At 43.5% G+C, this 20804-nt stretch overlaps 1 protein-coding gene across 1 annotated transcript; it reads right to left on the bottom strand.

Moving 5' to 3' along the window:
- Positions 1 to 6163: 6163 nt before the first annotated feature.
- LOC139285372 (serine/threonine-protein kinase pim-2-like) lies at positions 6164 to 9001 on the bottom strand. The gene is made up of 8 exons (XM_070905936.1): positions 8947 to 9001; positions 8209 to 8532; positions 7650 to 7744; positions 7511 to 7558; positions 7164 to 7376; positions 6703 to 6880; positions 6391 to 6579; positions 6164 to 6255 (listed from the first exon to the last, which is right to left on the bottom strand). Exons 1-8 carry the CDS (start codon positions 8999 to 9001, stop codon positions 6164 to 6166), a joined length of 1194 nt encoding a protein of 397 aa, XP_070762037.1.
- Between the last annotated feature and the right edge of the window lie 11803 nt (positions 9002 to 20804).

Below are 20804 nucleotides of genomic sequence, written 5' to 3'. Positions count from 1 at the left end.
TTGTACGTTCTTGTTACCATTATGCTCCTTCGCCAAGTCTACATGTGAAAGGGCAGACAGGTTGCCAGTTTCGTCGGAACACCTAGATACAAACCAATGCAGGTTAATATTATATGAAGTATTTATTGAGGTGTCATTTTTTTCTGTGTCAGCTGTACTTGTGGTGCTGTTGAACTGTACTGGGTTATACTGAGAGGTGTTTCTAATATTTAGTCTATCGTCATTCATATAGGATGGACAAACACCTCTCTCAAACAGATTACATTAAAAAAAAAAACTTTTATTGCAGTTTAATAGTTTAATAGTATTGAAATGGATTAGCCTACATTCCACATACACACCCACGGTTTGTCATCTTGGTACTCGAACACCAAGAGGTTGATACTCAGTCTGACAGGCCGTGTACAGCTAGGTGCACAAACATCACTATATATTAATGCAAGAAGTGCCTGTACCTCATCTGTATCACGTACATCATTAGTCATTAACCAGGACAGACTTCAACACAGAAAGGACACATGATGTCTATGATAGAGTAATCATGAAGGCTACAGTCACTCTTTGACTCAGAACCTGGGAAGACAGATGTGCCCTTACACTGCCTGTCAAGCAATGAAAGAAATAGGAAGTAAACAATGTTTGAACAATCTAAAAAAAAAAGAGATTCTTTTTCTGCTTTTTTTTCCTACGGGACCAAAGTACTTCACAAATGTGTGCAGAAATGAATGATCATGTGCCTATCCTCCTCACATTCTTTTCTGGAGCTGACTTGAAACCAGCCTTCAGGCTATCCAGGAACAACATAAACATGCTGGTGCAGATGCTGCCCCGGCAAAAAGCCCATGGATAGAGCCATGAAGTTGAGGTGCTGGTCACAGTCTGCTGGCCGGCATGTGGAGCCTCTTGCAGGGTAACTGCAGACACAAGCGTCCACAACGTTGTGGAGGAAATGATGACCATCTTCCACAGAGCTATTCATTTCCCCAAACCAGAGGATTATGGAGGAGGTGGGGGCCGGCTTTGTTCGCCTCGCTGGCCGTGAGGCACTCCTCATTTCTTGATGTGTACATTCGCAATCCAGGATCTGCACATGATGCGCTTGTGCTTGACAGATCTCCCATGTACAACTGGCGCTGTATCCACCAGCTGGGTGCTTTCTGTTAGGGGACGGAGGATATCCGTGCCTGCAGCGTCCTGTTGCTATCATGACCTCATATCGCCTGTAGCCAGAAAGAATATTAAACACACACAGCATATTCAGTGTTGAATTATTTTGGTGACTTTGAAATACACCATACATTTTGTACTTGAATTTTGATTAACAGGCCACGTTGAAGTCCAGTACAACAGGCACAACGCAAGAGGAAGGAACATGATTGAAGGTGATTGGTGCCTGCTGCGTCCTCCACAACATTTGTATGGCAGCAGGTGATATCCTGGAGGAGGAGGAGGAGGAGGCAGAAGGCCCGGGCCCAGATGACAGCGAGGATGACGTGGGCAACGCAGAGGTCGATGTGAGGGACCTGTCGGGGAACGGTGTCCGAGGAAGGCTTGCTGCACAGCTTTCTGCTCCGGATGAACTGCCTGCATGTCTGGGTGAACATGACTACATCTAGGCAGTAAACTTGTCCAGATGTAGTCACGCTCACTAGAAGTTGGACAGCATTTAAAACATAGTTTAGATGGCAAAGGACAGATACATAGATACATGGATACATGGAAAGAGATATGTGTGTATATAAGTTGTATAAGTTCATTTGTTGCAATGTCCTTTTTCTTATTCTGGTTCATTTAAATTCAACTGCCTGACTGTAAATAACTGTTTATAACTGTAAAATATAGGACTTTTGGGGGGTTTTGTTGTAAATATACACAATACACCGTTGCTTTCAAGAATGAATTTGCCTGGGTTGAATTTCGAACTGAACAAAAATGTTCTCAAACAATAACAAATATCTCTGGCCACTGCCTCTCTCTCTGGTAACAAAAGTGCTGGGGCAAAACAAAAACATAAAAAAGAGTGAGACACTGCCACTTCAACAAGATATTAATCATTATGGATGGAGATTGCCTAAATCTGGCCCCAACCCTTCCCCAGATGTACAGGCAATGATAAAAGCACTGAAAATCAACACTCATCCCATCCACTTTTTGCAGATTTTCTCCTGCCGGTGAACAGGCCATTGCTGGTCGCCCGCCACTCAATGAGGGCCCGGATTTCCTCATTTGTCCCTAGATAGAATATTGCTTAACACTTTATCAGGCACTCATTGAAATACTTGGAAATTCAATTTTTTTTAAAAAAATTCAATTTTTAGGTTGAAAATCAAGATCAGTGAAGTTACCATATATGGTTCCTCGCCCGTCTGGGGTAAAACATTTTCTAAAAGGTGAATATATAAAAAATATGAGAAAAACACATAAACTTAAAGGGACATTTATTTTTAACATGTTTTATAGAACATAAATAACACATATATATATATATATATTATATATATAACGTATTAACAAATATAACAATCAATAACATCAATGTCCAGTCCAGTCATTTATGCGGCTGACTGGTGGTAGTCAAGAAAGCAGTTACACTCTGCATTGAGGCACAGGTGGACCTTGCACACCCTGCAGACCACATCTGACCTTTTGATGTTCCCCGTCTTGCTGCAGTACTTGCAGGTCTGGCGGTTGGTGTAGACAGGGGCATGGAATTGGGACAGGTCAAACTCAAACCGCACAGAATCAGCTGGGGTGTGGCTGCGGTGTCCCCGGACAGACTTGGGGACATCAACAGAGGTGCTGAGGTCTGTTGAGCTCCTTCGGGGGCGAGACGTGACTGGCTTCTGGCTGCTGGCGTCCTTGAACACCTGGAGCCTAAAGTTCTTTAGTGACAGGCCAGCCACATCGAGAGCCTTGCAGTCCCGCCTGTAGGTGACCCAGGCATTCGTGAGGCTGACATCAATCGCATAAGCAAACAACCGCACGTACCACCTCTTGGACTTCAAGGGGGTACGGTAGAGGGGGACCAGCATGTCGCTCTTGTCAATGCCCCCCATGTTTGCATTGTAGCCTTTGATGACAGCAGGGCAGCTCACTTGCTCCTTCCTGCAGTACCGGTGGACTGAGGACATGGGCTCCACCCCCAGTGACAACCTTGTTGTCCTTCCACCTGAGGGCCAGGATCCCATCATTCTTCCCCATCTCCTTGATGGACTTGAGCGGAGGCTGGCCTACTCTGTTGTCCCTGGCTGTCCCTGTGTACCTGCAGTTCTGGTCCTTGAGGTACCGCACCAACTCCAGGCTGGTGAAGAAGTTATCCGCAAAGACGGCTGTGGTGGTGGAGGAGGAGGAAATGGTGCTGAACAGGACGGAGACTATCTGGCTGGTGGCACCCATGTTGTTCAGGCATCAGGGGGACACCGTGGGCCTCCAGCGTAGTCTTAGTAGTCCATATCATGAACTCAGCTCAAGTTAAAAGATGTATATAAGTATGAACCTTAACTTTCTCCTCGGCCAAACCGATTTGCCTGGGAAGGAATAATAGATTTAACTTCCCGTTAGATATACCCAAAATGAATTATATGTCATGTTTAACCGCTACATAGACATCAGAGCCAGCGGCAATTTTCAAAAGGGCTGCTGGTACCACGAGCGATGGCTGGCTGCCGAGGCACGCTAGCGGGACTCAAATCTCCGAAAACGTCGGAGCAGATTTTCACGTAGGCTCGATTTTAATAAACTGACCACAGATTTTAAGTTTAAACAACGAAGTTCTCCCCTCAAAAAATACAACAACACAACAACAGTAATATTTGGGAAAATTTTAGCTTACAGTTGCGAGCTCTCTCCTCCGCCATTCCTGCTGGTGGCTGTGAAATGCATTCCAAGATATTTGTCCACACAAGTCACCTGCCGATGCATTCTTGATAAAATGGCCGGAGCAAGAGCACCGGAGTTTTGACTGTGCTTGGCTATATGCAGACTTTGAATTGACTGTAATATATTATTTGACCATTGTAGGAAAACTGCAATAATCTACAGGTATACAGTGGGGGCAAGATGGTGCAAGGGTGAGAAATAGCCCTTCAGACCTCCAACTTGGTATTGGACTGACCACAAAGGCCACGCTGACGAGGCTGCATGAAGCAGGTGAGACTCCCTCGAGTGATGTCACCAAATTCAACAGACTTCCTGCTGAGGTCTACAGGAAATGCTCTGAAGAAGCTCCCGCTGAATGACGCCCCGGAGTTTGTGGACCTCAGGCAGAGACAAGACTTGCATGTGGATGATGTGCTTTACTTTGTCCAAAGTTGTCTATTCCCAGATACAAACACCTTCTTCCTTTTGAGGACGCAAGGGACCAGGACCGGATTTCAGCTGAGTTTCTGGAGTACCAGATGCTGGAGGAACCAGACCTACCTGACACCGTTTGGTTTATTTCTGCTTCTTACCTGTGAACATTCAATAAAATGGTGTCGTTTTGATTTTGGAAAAAACACGTCTTTGGCTTTCATAAGTGAATGAACCTGTGTGTTGATTGGGTTAGTATATGTCTAATATTGTGAAATTGCGACTGTTTCCCTGGGTGGAAGTCTCCGGGTGCGTAGTCAGGCTATATCCTTGAATCTTATTCAATATATTTTTTATATTATATTTATATTTTTGAGGCGGTCATGTGACCTGACTTCACCACAGACATCAGGTTAAAAAGACGATCTTTGGCTCAGAGTGAGTCTCTGCTGGGACTGTGTGTTTGGACGGAGAAATATTATATGAACACACGTTTTGAACGACCACTCGGACAACTTCTGTGATGACATATTGTTATAAACACATAATGAAACACAAATGCCAACACTGGAAGTGAAGGTCAATAATGAATTTTTCTTCAGTGGTTAGCATCAGCATGATGATGAGTATTTAGATGGCTGGCCAACCCTTTACTAAATCACCAAGAAAATACTTCATGTTCATGTTTCAGGATGAAAATAAAAAAGAATTTCAGTTATTCACATTTTCCAGTATTAATCAACACAAAATGCTGGAGGACATTACAAGTCAGAGGATGGCATATTTATTCATATAACACATACAGCCGTGGCCAAACGTTCTGAGAACGACACAAGTATTGTTTTTCACAAAGGTTGCTGCTTCAGTGTTTTGAGATCTTTTTGTCAGATGTTACTATGGTATACTGAAGTATATTTGCAGTGTTCCCCCCTTTTTTTTCAAGACCTCTGCAATTCGCCCTGGCATGCTGTCAATCAACTTCTGGGCCACATCCTGACTGATGGCATGCATTCTTGCATAATCAATGCTTGGAGTTCCACCTCTTGAGGATTGACCACAAGTTCTCAATGGGATTAAGGTCTGGGGAGTTTCCTGGCCATGGACCCAAAAGTTTGATGTTTTGTTCCCCCGAACCACTTCGTTAGCACTTTTGCCTCATGGCAAGGTGCTCCATCATGCTGGAAAAGGCATTGATCGTCACCAAGCTGTTCTTGGATGGTTGGGAGAAGTTGCTCTCGGAGGATGTCTTGGTTCCATTCTTCATTTATGGCTGCGTTACCCCAGTCCTCAGCAGTCCAATCCCTGGAGCTTTTGCAGAATATCAGTCTGTCCCTGATGTTTTTCCTGGAGAGAAGTGGCTTCTTTGCTGCCCTTCTTGACACCCGGCCATCCTCCAAAAGTCTTCGACTCACTGTGCGTGCAGATGCACACCTGCCTGCTGCCATTCCTGAGCAAGCTCTGCACTGGTGGTGCCCCGATCCCGCAGCTGAATCAACTTGAGGAGACTGTCCTGGCGCTTGCTGGACTTTGTTGGGCGCCCTGAAGCCTTCTTCACAACAATTGAACCTCTCTCCTTGAAGTTCTCTTACTAGCAGCAATATCCTTGCCTGTGAAGCCCTTTTTGTGCAAAGCAATGATGACTGCACGTGTTTCCTTGCAGGTAACCATGGTTAACAGAGGAAGAACCATGATTTCAATCACCCCCCTCCTTTTAAAGCTTCCAGTCTGTTATTCTAACTCAGACTCAGACTTTGTGAAAATGAATATTTGTGTCATTCTCAAAACTGTTGGCCACGGCTGTATATTTACAGGCCCATATCAGTTCCTGGCACAAGGGGTGGTCGGAGGTGTTTGGGGGGTGGGTTGTGCAGCACTAGTTGAGCCAGGGGTGCCGCTGCATCTGCTTCAGAGTGATGCGATCCTTTGGGTTCAAAACCAAACACATCTGTAAGAACTCCAGGCAGTCTGAGAAGAGAGACAGAGAACGAAGCAAAGCTTAGGGTGGAAGCTGCAGCCGTCTGTGGGAACATGGAGGGAAAAAGCTTTGCACACAATTAGAACCAAAACTCAGGTACTGCATTGACACCAGTGTTGTCTTACCTCTGGACACTTTCAGCATCCGCATCTCGCGGCTGTACTGCATTTTCCTTTGCAGGAACTTGGTGGTGGTAAACTGCTTGTGTCCCTCCAGTAGTTCAAAGAGCAGCGCACCCAGCTGCCAGACTGTGGTGGGGCCTGCCTTGTATTTCCCCCGTATGAAAAACTCGGGAGGGGCGTACGCAGGGGTTCCTACAAAACACAGACAGATGGAGACAGAAAGCAACAAAGGATGAGTAGAAGGTTTCAATGAAAGTCATCACTCCAGAGATCAACAGATGGATGAAGAGCAGCAGCAGAAGCCAGACGTCGTACCAGAGAAGTCGCGGTGAGATCCCTTCTTCTCGAAGCAGCCACACCCAAAGTCTATGACCCGGACTCGAGGGACATCGGAGCAGGTTTCAATAAGGACGTTCTCTGCTTTGACGTCACGGTGGAAGACGCCCTCGGAGTGCATTTGAATGGCTGCTTTCACCAGCTGCTTCACGATGTTCTGAGACAGAGACAAACAGGTGAGTTAGAGTGAGGTGAAGAAGGGACTGTGGGGTGGTACTTTGCCATTATGTGACAAAGTTGCAGCTTTCACACAAAGATGTTCCTCAAAGTTCAGTTCAGTTCATTTGGCCAGGTGACAGTTATTTAAACCACGGATATAAAGGCGTGTTCACACTGAATGCGAAGCCACGACAGCATACGAAGTCAATGCAAAGACACGAGTGGATGCAAATTTGCATCCATACACTGGCACAGAAACTTGCTCCACCTAGCTTCAGTACCTTAGCCTGGTCTTCCTCCACGGGACCACCGTTGTCATTCAGGAAGTTCAGCAGGTCCACAGAGGAGACTGGTCTCTCCATGACCAGGAGAACCTCCTTGTCCAGGTCATACCAGTCTAACAATGACACAGCTGCAGATTCCTCTGGTCCATGTGCCACGCTCACCATGAGGAGCACCTCCAGGGGGACCATGCACGTCTCTCCATTCAGGACCTGAAGGATACAGTATAACGACAATGTGAGTGTTTTGATAGACGTGGTCGTGTATGTGTGTGCTTTCTTCATCAACAACAAAGTAACAAGGAGGTGAACAAAGATATGCAATGATCTCAGATCAGGTCACTCGCCATTGGTCGACTCGCCACATCTGCTTTCGGGATATGTTTGATCGCCACCTACAGGACAGAGTCAGCAGTGCTTTGGTTAGTGCAGGGAGTGATGGCTGTGTGTGCATGTGTGATGTGAGAATACCTTCGTAATACTTACTGGTAAATAATCCGTTTTCCTGTAGCCGGCATAAACTGATCCGAAGCCTCCTTCTCCGAGCTTGTCGAGCTGCAGGTACTTGGCCTCAAACCTGGCTACACACACAAACACAAACACAGATTCACGTTTTACTACATTCGTGAGGAACATCCCACCCTAACCCCTCTGTGGTTGAAATCAGTGGTTGTTAACCTGGGGGTTAGTCAAATCTGTTCTGCATTATAGCTGACAAACTTCCTCATGTGTAAATTTTAATTACAGTTTGCTTCAAATCACAAAGACCTTGAACCTGCCAGCAGCAAGTTAGCTTAGCTTAAGGCTGGGGGTGGGGGCAAACAGCTGGTGCTGTCCAGAGGTAACAAAGTCTGCCTGCCAGCCCCTCTAAAGCTGGCTAATTAACATGTTGCATCTTGTCTGATTAATAAAAACCAAAGTGTAAAAACCAACATGGGGGGTTAAGTGTGGGACTATCTGTTGGCCAGGCGGTAGCCAGGAGTGCTGGATGTGCTCACGTACAAACAGCAGCTCTCTCTCGTGTTCTTTCACACTATCAGCTTACCTCGGCTGCTTCTGGCTGAGACGGACGAGCTCCCGTTGTTCTGGTTGGAGGTTGAAGGGCCACAGGAGCTTGGGGGGAGGTCGCAGCCGTTGGCGTTGTTGCTTCCACCCCTCTGCTTCTTACTGGGGGACTCTCTTGTGGTGCTGGCCTTTCTCTTGGTCCCCTTGGCCGTCACAGCCTCCACTGCCACCTCAGTGGGGCCGCTGGCACACCTCTGCCTTTTTCTGGGTGACTCTGGCTTAATGCTGGCCTTCCTCTTGCTCCTGGTCACCCGGCAGTCCTCCCCCATGCCGTTGTTGGGTTCGGTGGTGCTGCCACTGATCTCTACAAGTGAGATAAACCCAGTGAACATCAACTTGTTCATATTGGATGGTTCTGCAAAACTCTCTGTTACGTTCAACAACTTTGCTTTGTAACGTTCAGTGCCAACATTTTGAAATTATTTTCATTTTTTCCTACAATATCTGCACATGGTAACTATGGTATGGTTAAGGTCGTGGGAAGATCGCAGTAACGGTTAAAAAAAGTGTCCCTTTAAAAAAAGGTCTGACGGGACACAAACTCTGATCTCCTGCATGAAAGTCAGACGCTCTACGTGCCCATCCACCATCCTGACCTCAACCCCCTCTGGACAGCTGTGGTTACTTGTTGCAGATTACAATTGTACATATTAACACTGAAAACTTTTTGCGGTGCATGAAAAGCAGCTGCAGGTCTTTGCCAGGAGTTCACACTCACTTGAATTGTTCTCGAAGTCCAGAGAACGGAGAATCTCTGAGGAATTCACGTTCATGTTGCTCAGTAAATGTTCTCTATACCAACGGTTGAGAAAAGTTACTGTGAATCTCCAGAAGTTGTGTTTGGCTCTGCTGAAATGTTCAGTGCGAGTGGATTTCTTGTCTCTCTGTGTGTTCTGAGGTTCTGACGCTTTACGTGTCGATTCTGATCACCGGAGTTCCATTCTGTGACATCACAGTTAGAGAGCGGGCTGAAATAACCATAGTGACCAAAACCTCCTTAAAACCATTGGTTATAACACACAACATGTACTACAGCCATACACTGTAGATCCTCCATTACACACACACTTGAAATAATAATAATAACAGTAGTACAATGTGTATACTTCAATGAGGTGTTTATTAAAGAAGGAACATTGTGAAGCTACATTAATGGATTTATTTATTTATTGGCCACTTGGTGGCAGCTGAACAACCTTAAAACACACAAGCTTATGTGGCCAACATGTTAGTGTTACGCCCCTAAATAAAATGGGGAGATAAATACAAGCAGTGACGATCTTTGCCTCAGCGATAACTTCGCCGTCATGAGGAAAAGACCGCGACTTCCCCAGGTATGTGGGTGGAGACCAAACCAATCGATCCTAGGATCTCAGATTGAGGCGATCTAGCCGATCACAGATCAACAGTTTGACAGCTCATTGAAACAAAGTGAACAATGCAATACAAACAACTTCTCTAACATTTTTACATTTTTAAACATTTTACATTTTACCCAATCTTCCATCATAAGTGTATGGTCTTGTTTCTAACATTACAGATTTTAACATTAAAGACCATGAACTTAATGTGCTTTGGACCTATAACACAGGCTAAACAGTGCTGTATTTATTATATTTCAACTTGTCACATAAGCAAACAATGACCTGTTTAATGACCTGTGAAATGTCACAGCCCAAATACTGTCCCAATTCATGTCCACATTATTAGGATTCATCATATGAATTAGAGAGGCACAGGTGATTGGATTAGTGAGCGTGAGAGGCGTGGTCTTGTTCCTGAACCTTAGTAATAATAACTTCATATCAAGGATAAATGAATGAACCTCTGGTGACTTTTCATATGTGTTGCCTGCAGTGTGAATGCACATTGAGAGTCGTAACTGGCCACTGATTTAGGATGAATGATTTCTTCCATCATCATCATCATCATCATCAGAGGGAGTGTTCACACCAAACATAGTTACTGTTTTCTGTTTTCTTGATGCTGGAAGCATTTTCCCTTTGATTTATATAATTCTGCCAATTGAGAACAACCTCATTCAAACTGAGGCGTACACTAGGCAACTGAGTCCCAAAGCACAAATATACAGTCCAACTACCTTAATATTCTGGATATATTCCAAATCCTGTCCCAGTGAAATGATGCACGCAACATTATTTTAGAAGACAATGATGTTTGTTAGACTTCAGCTACAGTAAGTGGCACTACGGTAAAATGTGTTTCTGGTCTGTTGCCTATCATTTTTACTTTGTGAGGTTTTTAAACGTTTTGGCGTATTGTCAGGGGGTAGAGTGCGAGGCAACAGGGATTGGACCCAAACGCAGACAAGCCGGCAGACAGGAACAGATCAGGGATTTAATGGACGTCGTCCTGGGTGAGTTGATCACAAGTGGAAGTGTGAAGGCATCTAAGACACACTGAGGACGCATTGGGATCCGATCGCTCAGACCACACTCGGACGTGGTCTGGGCAGCGTATGGCCACATTGTGTTAGTCGTGTGTATGCGAATGTGTCGTGGGCCACAATGAATGGCTGCCTACTCAACTGACGTCCTCTGTGTAAGCCTCGTCTTGCTTTTGCTTTGTTTAGTTTTGCCTTTGTTTTGAGTGACTTCTTTCTGAATCTGCTGTCAGAACCAACTGGGCTGTTTTGAATCTTCTGGTACTGACTTCTTTCCATCAGTGAAGCAGAGCGCCATATTGTGGGAGGCTAGGCACTCATGGTGAGGTCCCTACGCTTTATGCATGTGAGTACAAGTACTGAAACACATGTGCATATTTCACCATTTTTTGCTGTGAGGATTGCTGTGTTGCACCTGAGGTGAATTGGTGGTAGCACCCCTGGGCCCTCCTCCTCCTCAGTGTAGTCTGCCTCTCCACAAGTGGCCTCCGCTCACTTTCCCCAGTTTTGCTTAGTTTATGTTGGACTGGCAGTTTTAGAGAGTACTTAGGGTTTTAGATTTTGTATTAAGGCCTTTATGGCTAAATTCATAATATGTGTTCTTTTTATAACGTTCTTACTATAACTTTTCAAGCAATATTTGAAGGCTTTTGATAATATTTCCTGGGGTGCAATTCCCCAGGTGGCGTTGTCGGTCCTCTCTCCTTATTCTGCCCCCTGCCACGCCATATATGCAACCAGTTGGCTAGCTACTATGAATGTTTTCAAAAAAAGATTTGATCAACTTTGTTAATCCAAATTAGTTTATTGAGATATTTTAAGGAGACGGGGACAGACGCAGCAGGAATGCAACGAGGAGGAGGGACGGAGGAGAGGATGATGTGAAAAATGGAGATGAGGCAAGTGCAATCTTCAGAAATGAGACCATGGCTAGCTCACAATACCCTCCACCAGAGGTGAGTAAAGTAGCCAGCTGTTATTGCAACATTTGCTAGCAAACACCTACCAACTGTAGCTTGCTGTTTACCACACTTCCACTTTTTTCATTCCATTATGCTAGTGATTTGTTACAATTTGTAATCGGTTAAGTCAGTGTCTACATTTTTCAATGAGCTTATTAAATCTCAGAGTCCCTGCTAACAAGAAAAAAACAGCTTAGACCGAGCAGGCTGGTCAGTCTTAGGCTGGGCTGGTTTGTTGGTTTAGAGGGGGTTTTGGGGACTGTAGCTGGGCAGGATTGCTGGTCGTAGCTGGAAACGGGTGGTCCCAGTGGTCAAGCTGGTCACCATCCTCTATGGGCTGGTCAGACTGGTAAGGTCTTGAGTATACTTTAGCTGAGACAGCTTTATGGCGAAGCTGATCATAGATGATGATACACACACACACACACCCAAAGTCTGTAAGTAGAGTCTATACACTAATAAGGTAAAAACATGTGTATCAGTTTGGTTCAGAGCACATACCTTACCAAACAGGTACCACAATGTATACAATTTATTGTCTGTAAAAAAAAAAAAAAATACTACACACACAAGTGATTTGAAGTGGAAAAATAATTTATTACAAACATTTTTTCCCAAAACACCATTTCTAACAACTGTCCCTAACTACATTTTTGTCAAATGGTTTCCTTACACTTTTTTTGCCCTTTTTCCACCAGGTCTTGAGTTTTGTTTGTGAAATGTATCCCACCGGCTTCTCCCTCTGTCTTCTCCATGTTGTGTGCCTTCAACCATCCGCTGAAGCACTCCTGAGAAAGAGGAAAAAACTGATTAATTAGCCTTTTTATGGTTATTTTCATTTGTGCACTGTGGAAAAAGTGAAACATATGACATTGTGTTCTGAACATGCACTGTGACTGGATCAAACACATGCAAAATCACAGGTGTGCAAAAAATTGCAGTTTTGAGGTTGTTAGTTTAAAATGACATTCAGTGTCCGGGGGGGGGGTGCAGCATACCTTTGAGGGTCTGAAGCTTGCATGGTGTTAAGGGAGGCTTTGCTTCTGTATTCATGTTTTCCTTCACAGACACGCTTCTCCCCCTCAGCTCTACTGTACCCCATATGGGTCCAGCCAACTCTTTTACAAGGAGTGAGTCCTTTGTGATTTGGATATTTCTCCACACCTCCCCCTCGCAGCCGGATGTCTTTTCCAATGTGGATCTGAAAAAAGGAATATTTTTACACATTATTTCTGAGTGATTAATCTCCGCTAAAATACCTGTGAACACAGCTAGTTAATCAGCAACCAAAGCGTGAAATGAAGAAATGTGTTTATGCATTGAGGGCTTTATGTCTAATTTCTTGTTTTCAAAAGGTTGACAGGTGAGTTGACTTCAGTACAGCTAATAATGGACTTACATTTGTCAGCTGAACAGAAAGGGAACTCCTGACAAATGATAACACAGTGCTGTGTCTGCTAGGTGTGTATTGCTAACAAGTTAGCCACAAGCCAAGATCATATAAAAAATAATGTTGCTAATCTTTTGGAGTATTTCTGTCCCATTGTGGTCAAACATGCCGTGCCCAAGGACTAACACATGAGTGCTCACATGCACACTACGGATTTGGACACCAATATCGGAGTGAGCAGTCAAAAACAAACGGCTGAAGAACTTGTGGAAGAGATATGTACCTTCCCATCTTACTAAATACCTTTGTGTTGAGGCCTCTTAGTCAAGAGACAATAAGACATTTAAGGACGTCGTTTTGGGCTTTGGGAAACGGTGATCAACATTTTTCATGTTTTCTGAGCCAAACAACTAATCGATTAATGGAGTAAATAGTTGATAGATCCATTGATAATGAAAATGGTCGTTGCAGCCCTGAGTCCTTGCCTACATTACCTCCACCTCTTCACGGATTATACCTTATGACAGCAAGCTGATCCATCTGATATGACGAAGGAACACCAGGTCTCCTCAGATGGAGAAGTTTCACAAGTGGGGGATCACACTGCACATGAAAGTGATTGAGGTACATTCTGTTCACTTCATGTCCTTTTTAACGTACATGTCATCTCCTTCACAAGGACGAGGCCCACTCAGATTACTCACAACATGTGACGGATGCACCTGGACACGAGAGACGGCATCTTGCAAATGAGGAACATTTTGAGAATGAAATCTCTTGATGATAATGAATCCACTCTGAAATGACAGTGACGTGAAAAAGATTAATGCCACCTGGAAGGTCACCAAGGTTATGATTCTTTAGTTTCACAGTTCCAGTATTTTCACTCTGCAGCTATCTGCCAGTATAATAGGAACTTAAGTCACACTACCGAAGAGTTTGCTACAGAGCTCCTGATTCAGTTTTCAGCAGTGAGTCTGTTCTGGAGGCTCACGGAGGAACAGCACCCTATTAACACAGTTCACGTACACAGGCTCCTTCAAAGCGTCACCCATCTGTACATCAACTAAGACTCCTACAATGCTGTTAGTTGCTGCTGTGAAATGAAGTATGTTACAAAATGGTAGCTTGTTCAAGTTCAAATGTATTTGTGAGCAAATATACAAATTTAGGTTGAGCTGAATTTCATCATCATTTCTGTTTTTTTCTACTGAGCTGGTGCACCTCCTGTATTTACAGATTTTAGATCCTTTAAAAGGATATTTTCTACATTTTTGTTATTGTCAACAAATCTTATGTGCCGAGCAAAACCAACCGTGAGCGACATTGCTGCACGTTTTTTTTTTTCAGGACCGCGGTTCTGTTGACATAACTTTTTGTGCTACATATGACAGCCTCTCCACTTTGTACTGAAGTTAATTACAATTTACAGTGCAGCATGAAGTCTTAGCTCTAAACGGAACCTTGTTCCTGCTCGTGCACAGTGGCGTCTGATGTACGAGGAAATGCTCTCCAGCGGGTTGACATTTTGCCACCGTTATTTGCCTTTGAAGCCGTTTCTATAACAAAACTAGTCGTCGCCTTCTGGATGAAGGAACATGTCACCCAGTGCAGCAGTGTGTCTCATTATCATGTTTTTAATAGCTTTTGGAAAACAACGAAGGTCTACAGCACAGAGGAATAACATATATCAGGCTTTGGATGAACACACGGTACTTAAGTAAGCTTTAGTTTTTTAAAACCACAAACTTCAGAAGAAGATTCAGAGTCACCAGAAGAAAGCAACTGGGAGCGTTCAAATGATCCACTCGGTAATGAAGTAAACAAACGTGAAAAGTGACAAATAATCAATAAAAAACACTTACCGTGTAGTTAACTTGGTGTGGATCAACTCTTGTTAATTTCTACCCATTTGAGTATTTCAATATGAAATGACATTTGATTGTAAAATTTCAAATACATAGTTTTGTGTTATTCTCCCTTATTTTTTATATAAACCTTTTTGGAAAGTTATCAAATTTTGTCTGTGATGACATCGAGTGATGTCAATGAAGGCTTGCAGAATTAAACGTTAACAGTTTTAGGTTTGCCTGTTCGCAGTATTCAGAAAGCCTTTTTGTAGTATTTAATTTTTAATAACAATTTTTCAATATCCTCATCAGACACTAATGTATCAGAACATTTACATTGAAATGTTTTTTTTTTGTCTTCTTAACAGTTTGTAGTGTTGGTGTGCATTGTTACAGGGCTAGTATTGTATTGTCACAACAAACTTATATTTATTTATTATGCATTTAACATGGCTAAAACAATGCAGAACAGTTTTGCTACAAATTACAGTATGTAAGTACTCAGCCACCATTTTTATTTTTTATTTTTTTGCATTCAAGCTCATTCCCTCTTCCACAGGTCTGGGAGACCTGGGGTTGTATATTAAATGCTTATGTGGTCGTCAGATGTGACCTTTTGTCCGGTGTCATTAAAATCAGAGGAGAAAGTGGGAATATTAGCATGTTATCTTATAATTATTGTATTATATAATAATACATAGTAAATGAAGAATCAAATCTCGGTATACATGTCTTGTAAATACATTTCACTCAAAATGTCAGGTTGAGTTATGCAGCTCTCTGTACAGAGATACGTCAGTTTAATATTGAAGTTTTAATTTTGAGCGCTGATCCTGCTTCACCTGCCTGACACCAGCTTGACCGAGTTGGCCTACCAGTTACACCAGCTTGACCCAGCTTTTCTCAGCTGGCCAACCTTCTATTTCTGCTTGACAGCTGAGGATGGCCAACCAGCTGCACCAGCCTGTCACCAGCTTGACCAACTCAGTTAACCAGCATAACCAGCTTCAAACCAGCTAAAAGCAGCAACCATCTTAAGCTGGTTTAAGCTGGGGGTTTTTCCATCAAAGAAAAGGAAGAATGCAGGGGCAGCCTCATATGGCTCCAAATTGAATTCACAGTGGACCAAGGACTGGCCGTCCGTCACGCCCGGGACTACACCTTTTCACTTTTTCACTGCCGGCATGAGTGAGAATGCAGACACCAGGGCAGAGCACTTAATAACACAAAAAATGGTTGACAACTCATCTAAAATGGATAATTTCACAATGCAGGTGTAACCTAGGTTAGAATAACAATAAACACACAAAGAGTTTATTAAACAAGTGATGAATGCAATGTGAGTCACTATTACACTGTTCATTTTGCTAGTTTATCGTGTGTACTGTTCCTTTAACGCGTGCAGCAGTAACAGCCAGTCGGTGTCACTGTAGCGCCGCCTACTGGAGGGAGAGAGGAACAATAGAGAGAGAAGGAAAATAACGTTGTTTGGCGGAGTAAAAACAAAAGTTTTGAGGAGTGTAAACTTTTTTTTTTCCCCCCATATTTTTGGGAGGCTTTGTGTTCTTCCTGCACACACTGCTGGATTCTGTTTTTGTTGTTTGAACAAGGATTTGGTGAGTATTTTCTTGTCGTGTAAATTACCATGCTAATTGTCATGTGTTTTGAGCTAAATGTACAGCTAAAATGGCCCGTAGCTAAGCTAAGGCAGTGTGAATATATTTTATGTTGTATACTGTGTGGGGTTTTTTTCTTGGTTAAAGTGAGCTAAGAGGTTACATGCAACAGGTTTGGTCAAGTGGAACCTCACCGTAAAACGGTGTGAACGCCGCCGCCATTTTGGGGTGCGGTTCAGGTTACGTTGACTTGCAATTAAGAACGTGTTCTTTTTATATTCATGGTTTGATTAGAAATACATAGTATTAAGTGTCGGTACGTATATTGCTCTGTTGTAATCTACAACAGGCCAGGTCTTACAGAGGAACGCTTGGTGGTGAACGCACGGAGCTGGAGGAAAAAACAAAGATGGCGAGCCGCCCCTAGGAGAGGCAGAACTGGACAGGTGTTTGCTTTTGGAAGAGAAACTCCAGGATAAGAACACTGATCCACACCTGCATCGCGGTAGGAATAAATTGTATGGTGCATACATAGTGAATTGTGAAGACTGTGTTAATGTAAGATTTATAGTAGTCATTTTGAGTTTGTATATGGGTCCATCAGTGAGATGTACTTCTGTTTTTTTTTTGTTCATGCCAAAGTGGTAATGCAAAATGGGTTTTGTATACTAAAATAGTGTACCGAATAAGTGAACTAAATGAGGGTCAAACTGAATTACTAAATAGGCCTAATTAAGATCAAAGGACAATCTAGAACTGAGTCAACTAAAAAAAACAGAAAACCAGAGAACTAAACAACTTAAAGTAACTTAAGGTGAGTATTAGTTTTCATCTAAGATCCAAATTATCCAAACTCCCTGAAACTTTGTTTTTTTTCTTCTGATGTAAAGGGCTACTTGAACTAGAGTGTGTGAAGAGATTGTGTTTTGTTTTGTGCTGTAATTTGTGTATTCCTATTTCATTCTTGTATAAATCAGCCGGCATGTTCAACTTATTCTTTAGTCTGTGGTCTATTATTTTTAATTATTAGTTACTAAACCTTTTCCTCTGAACCTAGAACCTGGTCCTAGCTTATCTGTGTAACAGCAGTGCTACACAAAGCACTAAGATGTCTCAACTGGAGACACACATGATAAAAGTTATATATAAGTATACAAGTTGGTTAAGTGCAGTGGTGTTATGGTTATTTAGTGGGGGTACTTTCATCATTACACGTCCACAGACCAGAAGAGCCGAAGTGAAGGTGGCCATGACAATGATGCAGCACAACATCCCGTTGGCTGTTCAAGCAATGTTTCCCTGATTCCAACACAGCCCAAAAGTATTCAGCCATCATGAATAAGTGTGTAGCCCTTTACTTGATGGATGAGGTAGTGTGAAAAATCTTTGTGATCGGGCCTTCTCTTTGGCCACTGATGGGTCCAACAATACTGTTGTGTCTTTGTTCATGTTGACCATGAATATAGCCTATGAGCAATAAATCACGAGGTCACACGTTGGGAACATTCAAGTGTTGGAAACATTTGTGTCGTCACAGGGAGAGAGAAGATGAATCCAGTGACCGTTAAACTGCGGAGTAAACAATTTCTCCACGCCAACGTGACATCAGGGACCAGCCGCGGCACTGCAGAGGCCATATTCAGTCAAATGAATGAGGTGCTGGAAGGGCACAATATCCCAGGGGCCAACTCTGTGGCCCTTGCAGTTGACAATGCTAGTGTCGATCTGGGAATCAGGACTTCCATGAAGAGCCGGGTCCTGGACCAAAATCCATCCATCTACATTCTTGGCTGCACACGCTGGTGGCTCGGTGTACTTCGGGGTAATGGCTTGACGGTCACAACTGCCTTCTGCACTAACAAATGTTTTTGCCCCCCGTTGTCAGGCTTTGATGTTGAAGATTCCTGTGTCGATCTTTCCTGCTGGTTTAAATCCAGCACTAAGAGGAAGAACATGCTTGATGGCAAGTTATCCTCACATAACACATATAGGGCCACTCTAAAATACATATTTTATTCTGCTCAGAGTCCTGCATGTTTTGTGACACTAAGTACATGGAGGTACTTCAGCATTTGAGCATCAGGAGGTGATCAGCCGTTGCTGTCGGTATGCTTTATAAAGTAGCTGAAGAGGAGGCAAGAGAAGAGCCAGGATGCGGCGGAGGATGGAGGGGAGACGGGCCATATTAGCATGTCTGTCTGGCTTTGTACGTTCTTGTTACCATTATGCTCCTTCGCCAAGTCTACATGTGAAAGGGCAGACAGGTTGCCAGTTTCGTCGGAACACCTAGATACAAAGCAATGCAGGTTAATATTATATGAAGTATTTATTGAGGTGTCATTTTTTTCTGTGTCAGCTGTACTTGTGGTGCTGTTGAACTGTACTGGGTTATACTGAGAGGTGTTTCTAATATTTAGTCTATCGTCATTCATATAGGATGGACAAACACCTCTCTCAAACAGATTACATTAAAAAAAAAAAAACTTTTATTGCAGTTTAATAGTATTGAAATGGATTAGCCTACATTCCACATACACACCCACGGTTTGTCATCTTGGTACTCGAACACCAAGAGGTTGATACTCAGTCTGACAGGCCGTGTACAGCTAGGTGCACAAACATCACTATATATTAATGCAAGAAGTGCCTGTACCTCATCTGTATCATTAGTCATTAACCAGGACAGACTTCAACACAGAAAGGACACACGATGTCTATGATAGAGTAATCATGAAGGCTACAGTCACTCTTTGACTCAGAACCTGGGAAGACAGATGTGCCCTTACACTGCCTGTCAAGCAATGAAAGAAATAGGAAGTAAACAATATTTAAACAATCTAAAAAAAAAGAGATTCTTTTTCTGCTTTTTTTTCCCTACGGGACCAAAGTACTTCACAAATGTGTGCAGAAATGAATGATCATGTGCCTATCCTCCTCACATTCTTTTCTGGAGCTGACTTGAAACCAGCCTTCAGGCTATCCAGGAACAACATAAACATGCTGGTGCAGATGCTGCCCCGGCAAAAAGCCCATGGATAGAGCCATGAAGTTGAGGTGCTGGTCACAGTCTGCTGGCTGGCCTGTGGAGCCTCTTGCAGGGTAACTGCAGACACAACCGTCCACAACGTTGTGGAGGAAATGATGACCATCTTCCACAGAGCTATTCATTTCCCCAAACCAGAGGATTATGGAGGAGGTGGGGGCCGGCTTTGTTCGCCTCGCTGGCCGTGAGGCACTCCTCATTTCTTGATGTGTACATTCGCAATCCAGGATCTGCACATGATGCGCTTGTGCTTGACAGATCTCCCATGTACAACAGGCGCTGTATCCACCAGCTGGGTGCTTTCTGTTAGGGGACGGAGGATATCCGTGCCTGCAGCGTCCTGTTGCTATCATGACCTCATATCGCCTGTAGCCAGAAAGAATATTAAACACACACAGCATATTCAGTGTTGAATTATTTTGGTGACTTTGAAATACACCATATTTTGAATTTTGATTAACAGGCCACGTTGAAGTCCGGTACAACAGGCACCACGCAAGAGGAAGGAACATGATTGAAGGTGATTGGTGCCTGCTGCGTCCTCCACAACATTTGTATGGCAGCAGGTGATATCCTGGAGGAGGAGGAAGAGGAGGAGGAGGAGGAAGGTCCGGGCCCAGATGACAGCGAGGATGACGTGGGCAACGCAGAGGTCGATGTGAGGGACCTGTCGGGGAACGGTGTCCGAGGAAGGCTTGCTGCACAGCTTCCTGCTCCGGATGAACTGCCTGCATGTCTGGGTGAACATGACTACATCTCGGCAGTAAACTTGTCCAGATGTAGTCACGCTCACTAGAAGTTGGACAGCATTTAAAACATAGTTTAGATGGCAAAGGACAGATACATACATACATGGATACATGGAAAGAGATATGTGTGTATATAAGTTGTAGAAGTTCATTTGTTGCAATGTCCTTTTTCTTATTCTGGTTCATTTAAATTCAACTGCCTGACTGTAAATAACTGTTTATAACTGTAAAATATAGGACTTTTGGGGGGTTTTGTTGTAAATATACACAATACACCGTTGCTTTCAAGAATGAATTGCCTGGGTTGAATTTCGAACTGAACAAAAATGTTCTCAAACAATAACAAATATCTCTGGCCACTGCCTCTCTCTCTGGTAACAAAAGTGCTGGGGCAAAACAAAAACATAAAAAAGAGTGAGACACTGCCACTTCAACAAGATATTAATCATTATGGATGGAGACTGCCTAAATCTGGCCCCAACCCTTCCCCAGATATACAGGCAATGATAAAAGCACTGAAAATCAACACTCATCCCATCCACTTTTTGCAGATTTTCTCCTG

This window comes from Enoplosus armatus, chromosome 5 (genome assembly GCF_043641665.1).
Source record: "Enoplosus armatus isolate fEnoArm2 chromosome 5, fEnoArm2.hap1, whole genome shotgun sequence".
NCBI lineage: Eukaryota > Metazoa > Chordata > Actinopteri > Centrarchiformes > Enoplosidae > Enoplosus > Enoplosus armatus.
This window is presented reverse-complemented; position numbering and strand designations above follow the sequence as displayed.

Coding starts and splice junctions, on each gene's coding strand:
- LOC139285372 (XM_070905936.1), bottom strand. CDS start 9,001: ATGAACGTGAATTCCTCAGAGATTCTCCGTTCTCTGGACTTCGAGAAC. Junction 7,745..8,208: donor CTCAGCCAGAAGCAGCCGAG/GTAAGCTGATAG, acceptor TTGTGTGTGTAG/CCAGGTTTGAGGCCAAGTAC. Junction 6,580..6,702: donor ATCTCACCGCGACTTCTCTG/GTACGACGTCTG, acceptor TGTGTTTTGTAG/GAACCCCTGCGTACGCCCCT.